Source organism: Phoenix dactylifera, chromosome 4 (genome assembly GCF_009389715.1).
Source record: "Phoenix dactylifera cultivar Barhee BC4 chromosome 4, palm_55x_up_171113_PBpolish2nd_filt_p, whole genome shotgun sequence".
Classification (NCBI taxonomy): Eukaryota; Viridiplantae; Streptophyta; class Magnoliopsida; order Arecales; family Arecaceae; genus Phoenix; species Phoenix dactylifera.
In genome coordinates, this window is record NC_052395.1 from 20351330 (window position 1) to 20373325 (window position 21996).

The following is a 21996-nucleotide window of genomic DNA, read 5'->3' on the forward strand; positions in this document are numbered from 1 at the left end:
TAAAGTAAATACTCTGCATCAAAATCAATCTTGGACTCCTCTAAACGCTTTGGAACACATCTTCATTTCTGACCAACCAAATCTAAGATTGAGCACCTACTTTTAGGTGGCATACGATGCATGCTGAAGTCCAGGTCAAGCATGTTTTTTGAAAGGCCAACCAAACTACGAATTGTATCACCTCATTTGTTACTCATCATTCTGAAGATTTTCTTTGGACCCAACAGTCCTCTCTTCCTTTTGCTTTATGTAGTCTTCTTTCTAGTGATGTAGCTGGCTATATTTATGCGAGAACAAAATGAGCAACCGATGTACCAAAAAAAATTAGTAAAATTCTCAAGATAGTGATGGAATAATAGCTGCATCAGTAATAGGAGCTTGTCTCTAGATCTAAATAGCCAATTTACAATTCGGAATGGCATGCGAAATTGATTCTTCCATACTCGGGCAAATATCATAATAATTAGAAATATGTAAATCATGCTAGTGTAACAAACTATGGCATTGAAGCAATTTTCAAGCAAATGGGCTGAAAGAAAGAGACGAGGTGTGATGGGGGTGGGGGGGGGGGGGGGGGGGTTAGTGCTTCAAAGTTCGTGCGCTGGTTTGGGCATTTCCACAAACAGGGGGTGATCGACGCGGTGGACGGTATCAGGGCGGGGAAGGGGAAGGAGCCAATGAAGACTCCAAGGGACGGAGAGGGAAGCTCTGGCCCGGCGGGGGCGGGGCCCAACTTGTCGTGGGCGGAGAAGGTCGGAGGAGCCCCTCGGGAGACGGGTTGGACCAACTACCGGATGTCGGCCGAGGAGTTGGAAGCTGTTCAACAGCACTTTACGGGGACCGTGAAACCATCATTGGAGAGGCTGGAGAAGGCGAGTGAAGCTTGGAGGTCCTCGGCAGTGATAGTGAGGAGTCTAGGGAAGCGGGTGCCGGCCGAGTGGATTGGTAGGGAGGCACGTCTGAGAGGGAAACTGGATTATGAGGTAGAGGCACTTCCAATGGCGGAAGGGCATGTTGTTGTCCGGTTCAAGGGAGAGGAGGATCGGGAGGTGGCGCTGACGAGGGGGCCTTGGATGGCAGGCGGACAGATCTTGGCTGTGGAGAGATGGCGCCCAGACTTCATCCCATGTGCGAAGATGGTTAACAACGTACTAGTGTGGGTGCGGCTTCCAGATCTTCCACTGGAGTTCTGGGTGATAGAGTCAATCATGGAGGTGGCCGTGGCGGTCGGCCGCCCCATCGCTGTGGATGGATTTACAGAGAAGAGGAGCAGAATAGGCTTCGCACGAGTCTTGGTAGAGGTAGATGCAAGTCGTCCTCTTCGGTCCAGGGCCTTCGTCCGAGGACTGACCGAGCGCTTCTGGCAAGCCTTTGTGTATGAAAGCTTGCCGGCGGTATGCTATAACTGCGGACTCATTGGGCATGGGGAGACTGAATGCTGCTTGCCATACTCGATCCCGGGTGAGGGTACCGGGAAGGAAGGGCTCGGCGACGCAGAGATGGGGGATGCTAATGGCCTGAAGGGGAATCGGGAGGGGCAGAGCCATGGAGGAGGCGGGTATAGGGTCTTCGGCCCGTGGTTATCCACCAACAGGGTTCGGGTGCAGCGGCCGACCAAGCCAGGGAATAAGTCGAGGAGCACGGTTGCGAAACCAGCCGGAGACGTCGAGGGTCAGCAGTATGTAGTCGGCGAGAAGAGTTCAGGTGTTGATGGTGCGATCTCGCCGGTCTCGCCGCCGGATCTTGAGGGGTGGCAGAAACCTACTAAGGTCGCGCGGAGGAGGTCGCCGGTGGCTGGTCGAGGGCTGGGTAACCTGGGGCTCGCCGGACTGGTGGTAGAGGACGCGGGGAAGAAGATGACACCAGACCTTGGACTGGCTGGGTCAGGGCCCGAGTACATTCAAGCGGGCCGGAAGCCCAGTGAAGACGGGCTCCAACTCAGGCCTGGTGGAGGACGGGCTAGGCCCAGGCCCATGCTCGACCGACGATGCGGGCCAAGCCTTCGGGCCGCAGGCCCAGGGCCAGGGCCCAAACAAGGATCCGGCCCGTGCGGTGAACCGGGCCCAGACAAAGTTAGGCTCATCGAGCGGGCCCAGCCCGCTGAAACGGGCCCGTAGCCCAGCTTGGAGAGGTCCGAACTCGGGGCCCGTGGAGCATGGCACAGCACATAAGGCACGGGTTCCTTCCGTGCCACCCGTGCCAGGCCTGGCCGACCGGAGGAGGGGGGCCGAATGGCGGAGGTTCCGGAGCCGGAGCCTTTCACCGGCGGTCCTGTGGGCCCCTCGGCGGCGGCAGAGGGCGATAGGGGAGGCGGTGTCACTGATGGCCGTCGCGGAGGCTTGGGGGAACCGGCAACTTCTCAAAGAGACAAGGCACAGCTGGCTGGAAAGGTGGCTCCCTCCCAGACGACGGCGACGGCGGTTCCGGTGGACGGTGTGGGTGGCGTTCGGATAGGGGCGGAGCTGGTATCCGGATCGTTGGTGGCGAGGGCGGAGCAAATGAGCAAGGTTCCCCCTGAGGTGGGGTCACGGCAGGATGAGGAGCTCCCTGGTAACGGGGGTATGGCGGCGCCGGCGATGGTCATGCTGGATGGGGCGGCAACGAAGGGGCAAGGTGGTGGCGCATCGGGGTCCGTTGATGGACAGGGACCCGGCAAGGGGAAGGCGCCATTGGCTGGGACGGTGCCTCTTCCAGAGGCTAAACCGTGCCATATGGCACGCTCAACCGACCACGGGCCGCCCCTCACTGCACCAAACTTGACGAAGCCTTTATCTGGGGAATCCAGCAGCGGTGGCAGGGGACTACTTCATGAAGAGCAGGAGGAAAATTCCATGGTTTCAGGGGCGCACTGTGTGGACCCTGCGTGCCGTTTGGCACAGGGAACAGTAACACTGAGAACCATTTGAAAATCCTGCAGCATCTGATGGCTGCGGTGAAGGATGTGGATCCTGGTGAATTGACGAAAGGAGGTGCTCCGGTGGTGGAGGCAACTCGTGGCAGCAGCCCCGGGGGTGTGGGTTGTGCCGTTCAGCTGTGTGATCCATGAAGGTCCTTTTATGGAATTGTCGCAGTGCAGGGAAGCCTTCCTTTGCCCCGGCATTTAAAAGGTTGGTGCATCAACATAACCCGGATATATGTGTTTTGTTTGAGAAGGCTAGGAGGGCAGTGCCAAGGTCATGGGGGTTCTACGCGGTGGAATCTCAAGGACTGTCGGGAGGCATTGTTGTTACGTGGGCACAGGGAGCTTGCAAACTTAATGTTTTCAATGTGTAGGCAAGAGGTGATTATGGTGATTTCGGAGGGTAATCGAAGTCCATGGGTCCTTGCAGCTGTGTATGCTAGTACAAACTTCAGGAAGTGGAGGATTTTGTGGGAGGAGGCCTCTCAGTTGATCAGTCAGGGCTACCCTATGCCGTTGGCAGGTGATTTCAATTGTATTATCGACGTCTAAGAAAAGATAGGAGGGAGGGCCTTCACTTACAAGAGGGAGATTAAGGAGTTTGAGGACTTCATCATGTTGAATGGTTTGATAGACTTGAGTTTCTTGGGCCCAAGGTTTACATGGTGTAATAATCAGCGGGGGCGTGCTAGAGTTTGGGAAAGACTTGACCGAGAATGTGCTACAGCTGGATGGGTTCAGTGTTTTTCGGATCATCACGTCACCCATCTGCTGAGGATCGCCTTGGATCACAGTCCTTTACTGGTTTGCATGGATTCACTGATTCCTTTCGCTCCCCATTTAGATTTGAAAAGTTTTGGTCATGTTATCCAAGATCCTGGGAGATAGTGAGGGAGGCATGGGGTGCTCCGGTCAGGGGTGATGCTATGTATCGGGTGTCTTGCAGGTTAGAGCTAACGAGGAGATGGCTGAGGAGGTGGAATCGTGAGGAGGTGGGAGACATCTTCAGGAGGATTAAGGAGTCTGAGGAGGCTATTATTAGGTTAGAGTCCCAGGAGGCCGGAAGGGGAGGTTTATCGGATGAGGAAATAGTGGAGCTCAGGTCGCTTCTAGTGCTGCATGACTCTCTTCTTAGACAGCAGGAGATCTTCTGGAGACAGATTTCAAGAGTATAGTGGATTCTGGAGGGCGATCGGAACACCAGTTTCTTCTACCGAGCGACAATGATCAAGAGGCACCGGAGCAGGATCAGAGCCATTAGGGGTGAGGATGGGCAGCTGTCAGAGGACCCTGATACGATACAGAGGATATTGGAGTGCTTTTTCCGGGCTAGATGGACTGAGCAGACAGGGAGCGGGAGTCCAGCAGATATACAGGCGCCATTAGCTAGGGTGTCGGAGGAGGATACTGCAGCATTGATTAGGCCGGTCACGGAGAGTGAGATTAGGGAGGTGGTATGGTCCCTCAAGGGAGACAAGGCTCTGGGGTCGGATGGTTTTCCACCACTGTTCTTCTAAAGGTATTGGATGATAGTAGGACAGGATGTGACCGCGGCCATACAGCAGTTTTTCAGTATAGCTGTGATGTCTACTGACTGGCAGAGGACCTTTGTCACCTTGATACCGAAGCAGCAGGATGCTACTGAGCCATGTCATTTTTGTTCAATTAGCCTATGTACCACCTTGTACAAGGTTACCGACGAAGATACTAGCAGTCAGATTGAGAGATATTCTTCCTAGACTTATCAACCCAGAGCAGGGGGCCTTTGTGGGTGGGCGGAGTATTTCAGATAATGTTCTTATAGCCCAGGAGTTCATGTTCGACCTTGGCAGAGCTTCGAATAGGAAGAGTTTTATGGGGATCAAGCTGGATATAGAGAGGGCCTACAACAGGATGGGATGGGATTTTGTGCAGCAGTCTTTGCAGGAGTTTGGTTTTCATGAGACATGGATCAGATAGGTGATGAGTTGTGTTAGAGCTCCTTCTTTTGCCATTTTGGTGAATGGTACGCCATCTCGATTTTTTGAGTCCTCTAGTGGGCTGCGCCAGGGTTGCCCCCTCTCTCCTCTGCTCTTTATCATTGGTGCAGATGCGCTCTCTAGAGCCCTTTAGCGTGCAGTATTTACCCAAGAGTTGGAGGTCTACTGGCCAGTGCCGGGGGCCACCGCGATTTCCCACTTGCTCTACACCGATGACTGTTTATTGCTGGTTCGGTTGACTAGGCAGGCCGCCCGGGTTATTTGGAGGATTCTTCGGGATTATTATGCAGTATCTGGTCAACGGGTCAATGTAACTAACTCAGCAATCTGCTTCAGCTCGAAGACTAGACCGGCTGTGAAGACCTCTATATTGGAGATTTTGGGGGTGGGAGAGCAGGAGGGCATGCTGAGGTATCCAGGGGTGTCGCTCTCCGGACGACGATTGAGGAGCAGGGACTGCTCTTCCCTTGAGCTCAGCATCAGGCACAGGTTGGAGGGTTGGCAGATGCATTCGCTGTCCATGATGGGCAGGATCACCTTGGTGCGGTCTGTCCTTTCCTCGATCCCTATCTACTTGCTATCTAACTCCTTCATTCCGGTTGTGCTGGTGAGGACTCTTGAGCAGATGTTTAGGGACTTTATTTGGGGGAGGGGCAGAGGTAGAAGAGGCATCCATCTGTTGGCATGGAAGGTTGTTTGTCAGACGATCAGATATGGGGGTTTGGGGGTGCAGTCCTTGGTGGCGAGATGGAAGGCTTTAGTGGTGCGACACGCAGCCAGATTTGTGTTAGAGTCTGATGGTATGTGGTCCTCCCTGTTGAGGGCCAAGTATGGTGTTTTGGTCCCTGCAGTTCGAGCTGGCTGGCATCACTCACTGGTATGGAGGGAGATTTGCGCTAGAGCCGCACTGGTGCTCCTGGAGGTCAGATGGGCCATTGGAGATGGTCGGTCCATTGATGTGCTGGAGGATACTTGGGTGACCGAGCAGTCGATCGGTCAGCTGCCGACTATGGTGGATACTTCGAGGCTAGCCGGCTACAGGGTTAGCGATCTGATGGACCCTGGTGGGGGTCGCTGGCAGGAGGGGTTGATTCGGGAGACTTTTGGGGAGCATTTGGCAGAGATGGTCTTGGCCTTACCGGTTCCTTTCAGGGAGAGGTCGGATAGGATGGTTTTGATGCCGACAGGGCGTTCGCAGGTGCGAGCCAGGGATCTTCAGGCGTTGGTGAGTAGGGAACCAGCTCGGAGGATAGAGGGTGGTTGGATTTGGAGGTTAAGGATCCACCCGCGTGTGGCAATTTTTCTCTGGAAGGTGGCTTAGGGTTGCCTCCCGACCAGATCTTTGTTAGTTCGGCGGGGGGTGAGGATCACTCAGTGCTGCGAGGTGTGTACTGACACCGAGAAGACCATCGATCACGTCCTCTTGCGGTGTCCCAGGGCCAGGGACATATGGTGCAGGTCACCCGTCTCTCTTCCCCACTCGGTGGAGTGTGCATATGATTTGATTCATCGACCGAGAGCCTCCATGCGGAGTCCTAGGACTGTGGAGATGGGGATACTATGGGCATACTTGGCTTATTACATATGGTTGGATAGGAATGTCAGCCTGTTTGAGGGCAGGAGGTTACTCTCGAAGATGGTAGTGGATAGAGCTGTGCTTCATGCGGGAGAGGTTACCTCGGTTACTGCCGTGTTCACTTCTGGGATGGCCAGGGATATCTGGAGCGCTCGATTTGCTGTTTCAGCGCCCACATTTGCCCTTGTTTCTTGGGTGCCCCCACCCATTGGTCATCTCAAGATGAATTTCGACGGAAGTATGTCGGTGGATCGGACGTCGGAAGGGGTCGGATTTGTGATCAGATACCACCTCGGCAGGATGATAGCGGTGGGTGGCCGGCGTACGCCCAGTTTTACTGCAGTTGGGGCGGAGTTACGGGCAGCTTGGAAGGGTATCTCCTTTGCGAGACGGGTACTTGGTGCTGAGCGCGTATGTCTCGAGGGGGACTCTTCAGTGGTGATTGACTGGATACGGAGAGTGGATAGATATGATGATGGTCACCCTCTTATCCGTGATACGCGCATATTGGTCCAGGAGCTGAGCTCTTTTCAGGCACTACATGTGTTCTGAGAGGCGAATAGTGTCGCAGGCTAGGTGCCTCATTTATTGCCCGGCATTTTGAGGAGATCATATGGACATCCTCGGAGGACATTCCTTCTCTCTTGTTTTCTTTACTTTCCTTTGATTTAACAGGATGTACTCATATTAAAATTATATGAAATGCCGCTTTTATAAAAAAAAAAAGAAGAAGAAGAAGCAACTTTCAAGCAATTTCTACGTAAATACAGCAATTCTAAGATGAGCATTAATCTTCCCTATCCAGCCAAAACAACGAGGAGATGGAGGTTCCGAGCATTACGAGCTTATAACAGACAACCCTGAAGATGGACCCCACACCAGCCTATCAACACTATTTCCACTCAGTATCGGTATGGAAAGAATTCAGTCTGCCACATTTAAAAAAAAAAATGCTGCCTTTCAATCCTGCTCACCATCCACTATAAGGTCTTTCACTTTAAGATTCTAAGGTCTTTCACTTCAAGATTCTGCAACGCCCTGACATCTACTGGGACAAGCCATCGTGCAATAGGAATGGATGATATCTATAGGTTCTGAACAATAGGAATAAAGGCCCCATTGCCAAAAAAAAATAATATTAAGATTAGAGTATACCAACGGACCCAAAGAACACATCATCATCCAAATAGGGGAACTATTCTGAGTCTGCACCAGGTAAAAGAAGAGAGACCAAGTTCCATATTTTGCTCTCATAAAAAAGATCTACTAATCTTCACAGGTCAATATAAATCTTGCAGCATGTGTGCCTAACAATGCTTTGCTCCTCGTAATTAACAAAGAATTCCCAACCCTGAATTGGTTAGCAAACACAATCCCTGCGGGGTAGTAGATGTACTGAAAAACTCCCGTATTTACCTCAAATACACCTTTGAGCAATATAAGTGCACAATCATGCTCATCAATAGCCGGTTATGAGTAAACTTGACCAACATTTGCATTTTAAACAAACCCCACGTCTAAATTGGTCTAGAAAAACTAGGATTTTGTATGGTTCATCATGTATTTTTAAAGATATCATTATGATTTATAATTCACATCTTTTTAAACAATGAAAGAGCCTTTTTTATCCGCAAAATCTCCTAGCTCGATCTATATGCTTTAGGATATATAAAAATTACATTTCATCTAACGTGTATATTTTTAGACCACATATCAAATCAAAATGTATTAACATGCCGCTATTTTTTTTTATTTATTTTGCATCCATTTAATACATGAATAAATTATCTCAAAAGTGTAAACTTTATTTTTGCATCAAAGCATTATATATATTTTAGATAATGGACAACAATGTAGATTTTATTTTGAGAGATATTGATTCTTATTGAAAAACATTTGGTGCCAAATGCTATAAATACATTCTAGCCCAACCCAACTAATATTTATCTAATATTTATAAGTCTTCTTGCCATGTCCTAGAAATTTTATGGTATTTAAATTATCAATTCTTTATAGAAAAAGAAATTTTAATTTTTACTAGCTATTCATTATTTTATATATTATTAAAAATGACATATGAGAAAAGTTTAAGATTCTTCGAATTAGTCTATTCAATTATAAGAGAAGGCTTGGTTCTGAATCTAATCATTTACTTATCACTCAAAGCAAACTTGAGCTGAAATTTGAACTGAACAAGAGCTAGCTCATCAACAGTTCACCCGTTTGACAACCCAAGAACTAGTTTCTTGCGGACAATTCTCACCCTCTTTCGTCGAAGCCAACATAAGGCCAAAGATGGGCCAAGGGGGATGGGCATATCTTTCCAGCAAGCAGTGAAGCACCAAGTCAAGACGCCCGCCTTCCATTGTTCTCCTAAAAGTATCCGAGGGCCAAGCCTTTCTTTCAGCGCTCATACTCCTGCATCACAGCCACGGAACCATGCCTTGTAGAATCCTCTCATCACCTTCTCCCCTCCTCATCTCCATCGTCTTCCTCCTCCTCCTCCTAATCTCCATCAACGGTTCCCCTGTCACGAACAGCCCCGCAACCTCATCCTGTCCAAACTCGGCGACCTGTGGCAAACAACTTATTACTTATCCATTCTGGGTACACCAGAATCCCACCTCCTACTGCGGTAATGAAGGATTTATGCTGATATGCGAAGATGATGACCGCCTAATCCTTTCCCTCGGCTCCCACAACTACACCGTGACCAAGATCTATTACCCCACCCGAACCTTCTCAATTGCCGACACCGATTTCCTCGACGCTGGCATCTGTCCCTGGCCCAGACACAACCTCTCCTTCGAGGGCAACTCCGTCCTCGACTACACCTCCTGGGACATCAACCTCACCTTCTTCCTCAATTGCTCCTTCGGAGACGTTCTAATCGACAACAAAATAAACTGCAGCCTTCCAGGCAGCAGTGGTAAGTCGTCCTACATATTCACCGACGAATATCTTTCGACCGCCATAGAATACAATTTGGCGCAGCGGTGTCAAGGTATAGTGGTGGTGCCCGTCCTCAATGATCCGCCGCTCAGTGATATTTGGAGCCATTTGCTCGGGGACTTCGGAGAGCTGTTGAAGAACGGCTTCCAGCTGCGCTGGCCCGACGAGATCTCGGGAGCATGCGACCGCTGCGAGAGCTCCGGCGGGCGCTGCGGCTATACCCAACCAAACAGCACTAGTTGGGTGTTCGCCTGCTTCTGCTCCGGCGTGATGCGCGACCACAGTTGCGGTACGTTGTCCTCCTTCAAACCCTTTCCTCTTTACTGCTACCTACCATGTTGTCTTGTTTCTTTACTCATAGATTTGGTGAAGTCTGGACCAATGGATGGTTCACAGCTACATCGCGTGCTTGTAAATGAGTTCTATTAGTCAAAACTAGGAGTCAAAAGAGCGAAAAAGAGCCTAGAAAAAAAAAAAAAAAAAAAAAAAAAAAAAAAGGGTAGACTCGGTCGCCCAGAAACTTCACGTCTGCTGCCTTGCAGACGCGAGAGCACGATGGTGATTTCATTGTGGAAAGAAGACCGTGTGACGCCCACCTTGCTGTTATCTCATGAAGCCACAAATTCCAACTTTGAGGAAATTTACATGCGGCCTAGTTAGGTTGCTCTCAAGCAGCGCCCATCTATCCAACCTATTTATTAGGTTGAATTAGATTAAAATTTTATAAATTTAAATTAAATTTATACTTAAAAATTTCAAATCAATCTGAAATAGAATTGGGTCCGTTGTCCTCTACATCTGTTTTTCGGTACTGCTTCCATTTGTCTCTAGTGGATTGGGTGAAATAAGATGACATGGGGTCAACGGTCTGTTGAGGTCAGTCAACCAGCCAGTAGCCGCTAATCGAAAATTAAGATCATATCAGCGTAACTATCATCACACAAAATAGTTCATTCCGCACTGCACGTTCTTCACTTCTTCCCTTCTCACCTAAACTTTCCCTTCCGCTTCTACCCAGCTATATCCTTCGTCTCAAATGAATTCCAAAATCTTACTAGAGTCAAAAGGGATCTTTTTCCATGTTGTTTTTCCTCATCTCCTTTTAGATAGGAAGCGGGCTGCCCTTTGGTGCAAGTCCAGTAATAAACATAGGTTCCGGTTCAACAGCCATCTTATTGTGGGTATCCATCTTTTACGGTGACCTGCAAAAAGCTTCATCCCTGTTCTTAAACTCCTCGGCCATGACTGTCGTATCAGATACATTTTCAAGCAGTTCTTGTCACCGATTTCATCCACAGTGATTCAGCGACTCAGTGAAACCTTTCTCGCATCGACTCAACTAATAAGAACTTTTCTTTCTCTTCCATTGCTCAAAGAAACTATTCAACTACCAAGAAATATCTCGTCCTAATGATTGCACGTCGGCATATATATTTCATTGGACAGTAATCAATGTCAGTGTCACATCTCGAATCTAGCACTCGAGTCTGAAATACCATACGACCGCAAACTTCTTAAAGCAGAGACCTAAAGAATATGCGCCTGAAAAATTTATCACAAACCCAATATCCATGAACAATAATGATCTCAATTCATATCTGAAATAAAGTTGATCCAATTATAAAATTTGAATATCCAACCAATATCAGTGATGCTCTATCTAATCATTTCCTCTACCTATGATTTCAACAATAGCCAAGTACTATGCAGCTTGTAACTTTGGAAAAAAAAAAAGAGAAAGGGGTTGTGAGCTTTACAACCCAGTAAGAATCTCAAACCACTACACCATAAGTAAAAAGAAAATAATCAATTAGCAATACTAGATATAATGAAAATTGTATCAATACTCGGAAAGCTTATACAAATAATAGACACATTAACATTTTATCAAAGGTATATGTGTGTGTATCTCAATATATCCAATTGTTCAACAACAATTTTTTATGTGTCATTTCATCTATTTCTCATTAAATTTGATTTTTATTTTTTCTTTAATTATCTTTCGGCTATGGACTAACCAAAATCATGACTCAGTCTAAAATTGATATAATCCCATGCATCAGCCCATGGTCGCTATACTACATATAAGCTCGTGGAGGTCCCATGCGTCAGCCCATGATCGCTATACTACGCTTAAGCTTGTGGAGGTTGTCTCACGTATAAGATCGTGGAGGCTATCCTTATGTGTTAGCTCATTGGCGCTATGATGTAGTTAGTTCACACCATATCTTATTTGTCTGATTTATATGTTGCTTTTGCCAAATTAGTTACCACTTATACAACGACTTTCTTTCAACTTCAAGATATCTTTGTTCACATAATCATATTCTTAATATCCGATACGTATAACAACAATATGAATATATTTATGCTGAAAATCATATGAAAGCATATCGTCACATGCCAAATTGATACAAATCTCATGATGCAAATCCAGCGATACAAACAAATATATATATATATATATATATATATATATATAGCGCGTTAGTTTTGAAGCTGCGCCCCTCCATTTTTCACCTTCAAAAGAAGGCGCCAGCGCTTTAGTAGTGACCCCTCCGGGGGTCCCGGGTTGCTTTGGCGCACCCACAAAAAGTAATTTCCTTCTCCGACTCACTCGGACACCTCGCTCAAACACCTACTTCCAGATTAGATGGACGTTACCCCCCTGCCCCCTCGGGGAGATATCCGGTCCATAAATGGACCTGTCACCTGGGAATTGGTCGTTACCCCCCTTCGGCCTGTGGCCTCGTCGTATATATATATATGGTGACCGAGTATATGGATTCTTATTTTTATTGAAGACTGATTAAACACAATAATCACTGACCTGCTTCACAGTCTACGAGGAGGGGTGCAGAGTACCCAATCAAAACCTTCTTGTGCGCAGGATTCTTCCTTTACAGAATCAAACTTGATTATCAAAAAAAAATCAAATACTGGACTAATAACCTAGACTGCCTATCGACATCAACCAGGGATCCATCACCAGGTCCCCTGAGTCACTTCTACCACCCACTCAGGTCAACTAGAGAGAGACACTAAGAGACAGAAAATCTAGATAGAGGAGAGAGAAAATAAGAGAAAAAGAAGAGAGCTGTGATGCCTTCTCTCTCTCCTTCCTGAAACAGAGGATGACCCTCGATGGCGTTCGTAATCGGCGACACCCAACGGTCGACGACCCACAGCGGTGCCGGTGGCTTGCCCGCCTCGCGACGACCGATGAAACAAAAGAAAAAGAGTATCAAAACATGGGAGACTCTATTACCAGCAATTCAGCGACTCGTCGACCGAATTCAAAGCTAAAACGATGGCTGCGGTGGTTGTTGAGGTCAAGGGGCCCATAGGTGGCCGGCAGCCGGTGGCTCCTATTTCATCGAAGAAACAGAGGTTCCGACCCCTTAAACCGAAGAAATCAAGCATCGTCATGGTTGGAGCTCTAGTCATGGTCTTCGGCCACTACGAGGATTCAAAGGAAGACCCCGGCGGCGAAAACAACCAGAACATGGGTTCGACCTGTCAAAACATAGAAAACAGAGCTTTACGCTTCTCAACCAAAATCCGGCGATCATCAGCCGGTCGTCGAGGCTCCAAAGAATCTGGAGAAGGGAGGGAGAGTAGCTCGAGAGGGAAAGCCATGTCTTTACTTGGTTTTCAGACGAGGACTAGCTGTGGCGGTGGTGCGGACGGCGATCAACTTTGGGGGAGAAAACCAAAAAAAATGTTGGCGGTGAGCTCCGATCACAGCCGGAACTCCGGTGGGGGGGAAGAGAGGGTGGGGAGGAGCCTCTAAATAGGCTCGGCCATGATCGGAATCTGACCCAAAGTCGGATTCCATCCGGCGAGATCGGGAGGGAGAAGACTCCCATCGGGAGTCCTCTTCCTCTTCAGGCACGTGCGCGGCACGCGCTGATATTTTTGTTTTTAGACCAAATTAGCTGGGTAGGTCAAGTGGACCAAGCCCAGTTCACTTAAAGGGCCGGGTATCACAATCAAATCAGCTGAATTTCTTTTGCAGTATATGTGAGTGACTGATGCTCTCAACGAGACATATAGTGGTGCTGACTTTTGACATTATGGCCTGAGAGACACTCCACCATTCTTCTTCTTCTTCTTCTTAATTCTGGCCTAATATTTTCCAATAATGGAAGATTGTGCTTGATTGAAGCACATAATCAAGCAGTCGATTGGATTGGATCTTTTTTTCTTCCTCCTTTCTTTATTAGGAGCATATTGTAAAGATAGATGATACGCCATACAGATATTTAAGCATATTATACCAATATTTGCGTATTTGGTGAAGAGTGTGCACCGTAGGGCGATTGAATATTTGAAGGATTTCTGGGTTTCATACAATAAGCGGTTTTAATAGATTAACTGTTTCCATGTGCTCCTTTGTTATTCAGAACCAATTCTTCTACTTTTCATGAATTTCTTCAATCATGTATACCATCCAACGAAGTCGGCTAAAAGAGCAGCATACATTCCAAGACCTTCATATCATATTACAATGAAATAAAGATACATTGTATGTATGAAATTGTGAAGATTTTGGCTCAAAAAATATCACCAAATAGGCTAAATTACTACATCTACATCATGCTTATCTTAAATAATTGGACAAGCCCATCTACGAAGAAAACATGTACTATCTGTAGCTCTAGTATATTTTTCACTCTAACATGTTTGCTTCATAAATTCAAAGACACCACATTCAGTTATTCTTTTCCATAATCGATCTTTTTCTATTCTTCACTACCTGTCTAATTCAACTCGATACATCTTACTTCCATCTCAACAAATCTGTTATATATTATAAGGACAAGCTTGCATGAAGACCACCACTAATCTTACCTTGATACACCCAGCAGAAAAGGAGCTTTTTATCGCAATTTTATCATTGTCTCTTTTAACAATTCATCCAACTTCTAGTTAAGAAGTCAAGACAGATGACACAAACCAGGATCTTGTTGACTTTTCTTTTGATCAATCAGCAATACAATTTCATCAAAAAAAAAAGGGGGGAAAAGCTCAGTAATATAAGTAGTTGGCCTACTCCTGTTTTCCAATATACTTCTAATCCTCTGGCAATCAAGTCTAAAGTTGTCCTTGAAATGCAAAAATAAGTCCATCAACATTAGGTTTGCCTTGGAAAATATCTAGTGTTTCTTCCTTCCCTCTTCATAGAGGAATATGTTTGCATAACATTTTTTTGTTGCTTCATATGTTTACTTCCTTTTCTTTCTCCTCCGCTACTTCCTTTATCCAACTTTCATTCCTGTCCTACAACCTTGTGTCCTCCGATGATAGAACCTGTGACATCAGAAAACCCTTCTCCACAAACAATACTGCTGCAGAATGCCAAAAGTTTCATTGCATCAAGTGTATCAATTTGACCCCTCTAAAAAGCATCTCGTTCCCTGAAAAAAGCCATTCATAATTCATATCCTTAATTCCTCTTGTCAAATCAATGTAGGAAATTAAAGCACCATAAAAGGTCAAATACTTTCTCTGGCTTTCTCTGATGAACAAACTAAGCACTAGGGACATTCCACAACCAAAAAACCAGAGAAGGTACTTGGGTGGTTGTGTCTTAAATCAAAACTCTGCACTCTTCAACTGTCACTCCGTTGCTGCATTGAGGGGTCAGTCTTAAATATACTCTTCTGCTCGACGACTCTGTTCAAAGGCTGCAACAAACTTTTGGTCTCCAATGGTTGAAGCCAACAAGGACACGAATCTTCTGCAGTAACCTTCCGGGATTCATATCTCCTAATCCCCTCTTCGTTTCCTTTCCTTTCATATGGGTAGTGTTTGACTCTGTTACATTGTTATCTCCTTTCTCCCTTTTCTTTCTTTTACTGCATAATCTCTGTTCTTATCTTATACATATTTTTATCTTAATAAATTGGGTGGCCTAACCTCCCTTCATCTCAAACTTATAGATGCAATAGGCAGTGCAATGATAATAAAAAAAGAGTAGACACCAACATCATACCTCTAGTAGATATCATTGAAAGATCAAGGGACTTCACTTCTTTGTATTTGTGTCCCTGCTAATTCTAGCAATATTGTCAGGTTTCTCATTCCTTCTTTTCAGTTTTCTCTAAAAGCACAATTCTGTATGCACGTCTTATGTTCATGAAAAATGGTTGTTTTGACAGAATATTTATAGAATAACAGACGATGTAATTATATATTTTTCTTAATCAAGAGGGTTGAGTTCTAACAGTGGAGGTAATTGTTTTTTGATGCTGCAGGAAGTCACGATCCAAGGAAGACGGGAATCATGATAGGTAACCAACATACCTCTCCTAAACCTACCATTTTAAGGTTTTCGTCTTCTTCCGTTCCATTAAACAATATTTTTTCTGGTTTGTTTATTCACGATACTCAATGAAGTAAATGAAACGTTATCCAAATTACCGATTGGAAAATTATCTACTTAATACTTTTTTGGATAGCCTAGCAATAATCCACCCTCCCCTCATACTAGGGCCTGCCATCTTGCCTAGTTCCCTGAGTCTATAAATTATGAGTGCTCTATGGCTGTGTCGATTGATTATACAAGCCTTATGTCGATAAATTATAAGTTCCCTATGTCTCCCTTGCAGCCTTACTCTGAGTTTCAAAAACCTAACTTAGTCATCTTTATTTCTTTCAGTTAAGTCAACCTAGCCAGTTCCCTAGTAAACTGAACTCAACTCCCAATTATAGGACTGCAAGACGATAACTCTGGGCACTTTAAATTCCTTTAATCCCTTCATTGAACCTTATTCCATATTTCCTGGGTTTGCCACCTTATTCATTACGATAATTGCATCAAGATTTCAATGGCGTAACTCAACTTTAAGAGAACCCAAGCCTCCTGACATCATGTTAAACCCCTAGAAGCTTTTTTCCTTATGGCCAATTGCTACATAATTTATGGCCAAGAAATAAGTGATAACAAATCCAAGAAAAGAGTTATGGGTCATCATATTGGAAATGATAAGGACTTCTTCAGATTAAATTGTATAGTTTAAAAAGAGTCATGGCTTAAACACATCTAGAAAACTATTGCATAGTCTGCTCAAAATTATTGGCAATTTGCCAAGTGGTCAAAAGCTAAAGTTAAGAGTTATAGCATTCATACGTATGAGAGGTATACCAAAGGGGAAATAGTGGACCAAGGGGGTGAAAAATCAAATGTTGAGTAATGATAATTAGTTATCACTTTAAAAGCAAGCGCGTGATGGAAAATCTTAAAATCAAAATTTCAATCATTGGATAACTTTTTTCTCAAGATTATAGGCATGAATGCTCATAAAATTTTATAGATGTGAAATGATATGTTTATTGTTGCTTGTGTTTATATGCAAATTATGAGGTTAATGCTAAATTTTTGAAGTAATGTATGAAATACTTCCATAGAACATTCAAATGGTAGTTATGCCTTTCCTCCTTCGCAGGTGCTATTGGTGCCGCCACAGGATTATCTCTGGGGTTCTTATTGCTCTTAGTCTATCTTCTTCGTTACAGAAAGTCTCACTCAAATAATGCACAAAGTGTTGAAGACTTGCTACAAAAATATGGATCCTCGATGCCAAAAAGGTACAAATATTCAGAAATTAAAAGGATGACCAAATCCTTTAGTCATAAGTTAGGGCAAGGCGGTTATGGTACTGTGTTCAAGGGTAATCTTTGTGATGGCCGTCTGGTAGCTGTGAAAGTCTTAGGTGAGTCCAAAGGTAATGGTGAGGAATTTATCAATGAGGTAGTTAGCATTGGCAGAACTTCCCATGTGAACATCGTTTGTCTGCTAGGCTTCTGTTTAAAGGGGTCAAAGAGAGCTCTTGTCTATGAATTCATGCCAAATGGCTCACTTGAGAAATTTATATACACGGAGGTACCAGATGCAAAGATTAAACTTGGTTGGGAAAAATTATATGAGATTGCAGTCGGTATTGCTCGAGGACTAGAGTACTTGCATCGTGGGTGTAGCACTCGCATAGTACATTTTGACATCAAGCCTCACAACATCCTACTGGACCAAGATTTTTGTCCCAAGATTTCTGATTTTGGGTTGGCAAAACTATGCCCTCCGAAAGAGAGCATCATTTCAATAGTCGGTGCGAGGGGAACGGTTGGATACATTGCCCCTGAAGTCTTCTCTAGAAATTTTGGAGTTGTCTCCAGCAAATCGGATGTTTACAGTTATGGAATGATGGTGCTGGAAATGGTCGGTGGACGTAAAAATATAGATGCAAGTGCAGAGAATACTAGTGAAATTTATTTTCCACACTGGGTTTATGACCATCTCAATCATTATGATACCCTAGAAGCTTGTGGAGTGACTAGTGATACTGAAGAGATTGCCAAAAAGATGATAATAGTTGGGTTGTGGTGCATACAAATGCTACCTGCAGATCGTCCATTAATAAGTAGAGTAGTGAATATGTTGGAAGGAAGCATCAGTGACTTGCAAATGCCACCAAGACCATAGTTAATTTCTATTTTAGAATCATCAATGATTCTAATGATTCATTGACCTATATTCCTTATGGTGCAAAACTCATTGTATTTTTCAGCTCTGTTAAATAATAATCTCTAAGCTCATATTTTAGCTGCCATGAAATAACATGTTTAATATCATTTATTTTGCTGCTTCTATTGTTGCAATAAGTATATATTATATTATATTATATAAATGGATCTTAATAATGCTTTTTGAATCTTTGAGTTTGGAGAATATGGCAAGAAAAAAATTGATTTGGTTTTAGGGCTGAAAACGATCAAATATGGATCAGACATCATTATATTCATATCTATATCCATTTTTTATTTAACATATATAGATAATGATAAAAATATCAATTGGATTCTAAAATTCATATCTTATTTGCTTCAAATGGATATAGATGCAAATTGAATATTGATATGGATATAAATGCAGATATTAGTCAGATAGTTAAACTTTATGAACCAACAAATTAAAAATTTTATTATATCAATGGTAATTAAGTTAAGAAAATGTTTATATTGTCGCTTATTTTCCATTTATAGAAATTGTACAAGACTCAATAGGACTACAAACAGAACTGAATATTTGTAAAGTGATTGAGGTAGCTACCTACCATATGCATATCTGCGTTCCATTGAGAGAGATATGGATATGAATAATGATAGTAGAACACCCGAATTGTATCGATGTTCGGTAGTTTCGTATGCAGAAATAAACACAAACAGATATTATCTGCTTTAATTTTTCTCCAATTTGGTTTGCTACTACCTTGAATAATGTGAATTATAGGTCAGGGCATGTGCTGCAAATCAGAGATATAATGGGTGTTTGCATTATGTTCTCACATATAGACCTATCTTTTATCTTTTCATTCATTCATTCACTCACTCATTCATTCATTTTGAGGTTCATCCATTCATTCAATTCATTCTTCCATTCATTCATTTTGAGGCTAGAAGGGAGTCCCATCATAATCTAGGACTCGGAACCTAGGATTTTTTACCAAGAAGGAACTCCAACCCATATTTCGTGGTGAAATCTTGAGGAATAACACCACCCAAGACTCGGACCATGGACCCGCCATTTGAAACGGAGAGGTATGGACAGTGAGCTATTGCTGCGTTCATCTTTTAAGTGATATTCAAAGTTTGCTTTGCTGGATGGCTCCCTTTTGCCTCCCTTAGCATCAAAAAACGAAATGTTTTTTATCTACCTTGCATTTTCTAGGGATACTCCTCCAAAGAAAAGAAAAGAAAAACATAAGATGCTCTGCAATAACTTGCTTTCTTTGCCTTCTTTTGCTGTCCAATTCAGATCGGACTCATTATTGGATTGACTCTTATGTTCTACAGTTTTTATTTGAATATAAGTAGAGAAAAAGAATGAACAGAGAAAATATCAGGAAAAGAAAAGGAAAGTTCAATCCAATCAACTGCTTGATTGTTCTATCTCCCATAAATGAGGCAAATCTTCCCATGTGAATTACTACCCTCATCTAATCTAACATGAAAGTCCACTTGCAATTTCCATTCTTCCCACTGCTAGAACTAGAATGAATCTAGTTACTCATAAAGCAAGATCACTTGGACTAAAAATAAGGCTGAGGCAATTATAGATAACAGTAGCAAACAGTGAGCATTAGATTCAATTTTTAAGAGTATTTCCCCCTTTTCTTGTTCATTTCATTGCGATTTACCCTTGGAAAATTATGTTAATGGGGAACAGGCAAGCATAGCAATACTAAAGTGCAACAAATGCACTTTTAAGTTTGTAGTATGAAGTTTACAATTTGGAGTTAATACAGCTGTCGGAAAAAATTAGGCATGAGCAAGACAAACCCTACATAAAAATAAAATTCTCTCAGCTTTAATATTTCAGCTCTCTCTCGACACGCTTTCATTTCTCTCGCTGGCCAAGGGAGTGTCCCGCTACATGCAAGAGGAGAGGATGAGAGCAAGAAGAGAGATACTATTCTCTAAGAATTGTTGAAGACTACGATTTAGATAAGCCTTGGTAATGGTATAGCTATGGTGCATTGACTTGGGGTGAAATATTTATTAGGAATGAAATCCCCCGACCGAGAACCGCCTTCTGCTTTAGTTGCTTTGAAGACACACCTGAGAACTACATCCCTTGCCTTGTTAGCAACGTAAGTGGTCTTGCACCTTCACCAACGTAACAACCTTGCAAAAACTAGGTTGACATGATTTGGTAAAATTTCAATTGCACATTGATACCTAAACCCAGATAGTCTGTAATATAATAAACTCAAAACTAAATATATCCCACAAGATGGGAATGGAAGATGTTGGTACTGACAACTAAGATGCATTTGCCGAATATGACGGCATTAGAGAGGATGGGTAAAAGCTCCATGATTTCGGTCTATTCTATATCCACCATATATGTGATGATGAACGCGTGCATGTGTTTACTCTCACATCGGCTATGCAATAAGCAGATCTTGAATACTTAAACAGAATCAAGAAATCTAAATAATATGTTATGGCTTGCCTTTTTACGTAATATCCTAAGTTGTTACAAATAGTACCAGAGTGGATCTTGCCAATAAACCCTGTAAACTAAAGGATACTGTAGTATGAGTCTAGATTGAATTTATGATATTTATAATTGGATTTGAATGGATTTTGGATTTTATCTTAACAAGGACATCAGAGCTTAAATAGCAGAGTATGTCAAGATCCACATGTGTGTGTATTTAATCTCACATCAGCTAATGGATAGTTCCTAAATACATATATAAGACCCAAAAAAATCAAATGATATTTTTCGGCTAATATTATTTTGGAGAGGCCCTAGTTTGTTGCAATATAAGTCATAATATGAGTATCTTTTCTACTGGTTTATTGAGCTTCTTCAGAAGTTTCTCTATTTCAGGTCTCTGCAGCTGTCGTCGAAAGAGCTGAAAAAGTCCCGTCTCCTGCCTCTATTCCCACCGCCATCCGTTTCTTCCACCGCCAAACGCCGGTAACGATGGTGGAGGAGGAGGATGAGAAGGTCAAAGCCCGTGGATTGGGCATTGGGATCTGGGTTTTCCTTAGCTCCATCTTACCCCACCGAGGGAAATCAATGAATAGGATCTTCACCCTACACGTGGAGATAAACCAGCTGTCCACGCCCTCTGTCACGGGCCAAAAGCCAGTCGTCTCACGAGACTCTTATGCGGATTTGCATACGTATGGTAAGCTATGCGTACTTCTTTTCGTAATGAGTTTGCAAATATGCGCGCATCTGCGTAGAACAATAGACACAGACAGATGTCTGCATAGTATTTCAATGCGAATTTACGTCTTCATAGACTATCTATGCGCCCCCCTGCGCGGAATCTCCACTCCCTGGGACAGTTGTTTCCCGTGGTCGCTTACAGATATTGGCATGTTTTTTTTATATATATACGGATATTGTTCCGGATTTTAAAAAAAAAATTATGTGCTCCTTGAGCTCATTGTAGATTTTCTTTTCCGCACAAATAGTTTTCTGAGTACGTCCGCATATCTTCACTAAAACATTAAAAATATATGCCTATCCGCACGTCTTCCCAGGGGAAAAAAAGCCAGAGCTCCGAGCTCTTTGTCCACCGCCGCTTCTCCGCTCACAAGAAATAGTCCTCGATTTGGCCGTTCAGACGGATTACCTACTCACCAGTGGAGGGAGAAAGAACTGAAGGAGGACGAAGAGGGAGGAAGAAGGCGAAGAAAACGACGTCGTTTGTGTAAACGTTTCCATCTTAATGGGTTCAGGGGGGTCGATTCACGGATTCCAATGGGTCCGGTCTGTTTTGGGTCACAAGCATGCAAACGCACGCACAGCACATGCGCGTCGCACACTAAAATAAAAATTTTTCTTTCACAGAATTTTTCATTGGGCATGGACTCTTATTTGATATAATTATTTATCAGAATATAACAACATATATAATATCATTAATAAGAAGCTTAATAATTTATTAAACAATATTGAATAAAAAATATTTTATTAGTACTACTAGATTAATATAGAAATTAGTGATATTATTAATAAGTATATTTATTTAATGTATGATGAAATTAATAAAGAGTATTTTTCA

At 43.7% G+C, this 21996-nt stretch overlaps 3 protein-coding genes across 3 annotated transcripts; all 3 read left to right on the forward strand.

The window, feature by feature from the left end:
* Positions 1–677: 677 nt before the first annotated feature.
* On the forward strand, positions 678–2117 carry LOC120110653. Its single transcript, XM_039126233.1, has one exon. It carries the CDS (start codon positions 678–680, stop codon positions 2115–2117), a length of 1440 nt encoding a protein of 479 aa, XP_038982161.1.
* Positions 2118–4122: 2005 nt separating this feature from the next.
* On the forward strand, positions 4123–6199 carry LOC120110654. Its single transcript, XM_039126234.1, has 3 exons — positions 4123–4393; positions 4569–4832; positions 5019–6199. The coding sequence occupies exons 1-3, from the start codon at positions 4123–4125 to the stop codon at positions 6197–6199; spliced, it is 1716 nt and encodes a 571-aa protein (XP_038982162.1).
* Positions 6200–8759: 2560 nt separating this feature from the next.
* On the forward strand, positions 8760–18172 carry LOC103712816 (LEAF RUST 10 DISEASE-RESISTANCE LOCUS RECEPTOR-LIKE PROTEIN KINASE-like 2.1). Its single transcript, XM_039125807.1, has 3 exons — positions 8760–9695; positions 15667–15702; positions 16858–18172. The coding sequence occupies exons 1-3, from the start codon at positions 8894–8896 to the stop codon at positions 17889–17891; spliced, it is 1872 nt and encodes a 623-aa protein (XP_038981735.1). The 5' UTR covers positions 8760–8893; the 3' UTR covers positions 17892–18172.
* Positions 18173–21996: the final 3824 nt, after the last annotated feature.

What these genes read in the sequence shown, in the direction of transcription:
- LOC120110654 (XM_039126234.1), top strand. Translation starts at nt 4,123, where the DNA reads ATGATCAAGAGGCACCGGAGCAGGATCAGAGCCATTAGGGGTGAGGAT. An exon ending in CAAGGCTCTGGGGTCGGATG is followed by an intron (nt 4,394 to 4,568) that starts GTTTTCCACCAC and finishes TTGTTCAATTAG; the next exon opens with CCTATGTACCACCTTGTACA. An exon ending in GCAGTCTTTGCAGGAGTTTG is followed by an intron (nt 4,833 to 5,018) that starts GTTTTCATGAGA and finishes TTTAGCGTGCAG; the next exon opens with TATTTACCCAAGAGTTGGAG.
- LOC103712816 (XM_039125807.1), top strand. Translation starts at nt 8,894, where the DNA reads ATGCCTTGTAGAATCCTCTCATCACCTTCTCCCCTCCTCATCTCCATC. An exon ending in GATGCGCGACCACAGTTGCG is followed by an intron (nt 9,696 to 15,666) that starts GTACGTTGTCCT and finishes TTGATGCTGCAG; the next exon opens with GAAGTCACGATCCAAGGAAG. An exon ending in GAAGACGGGAATCATGATAG is followed by an intron (nt 15,703 to 16,857) that starts GTAACCAACATA and finishes CCTCCTTCGCAG; the next exon opens with GTGCTATTGGTGCCGCCACA.
- LOC120110653 (XM_039126233.1), top strand. Translation starts at nt 678, where the DNA reads ATGAAGACTCCAAGGGACGGAGAGGGAAGCTCTGGCCCGGCGGGGGCG.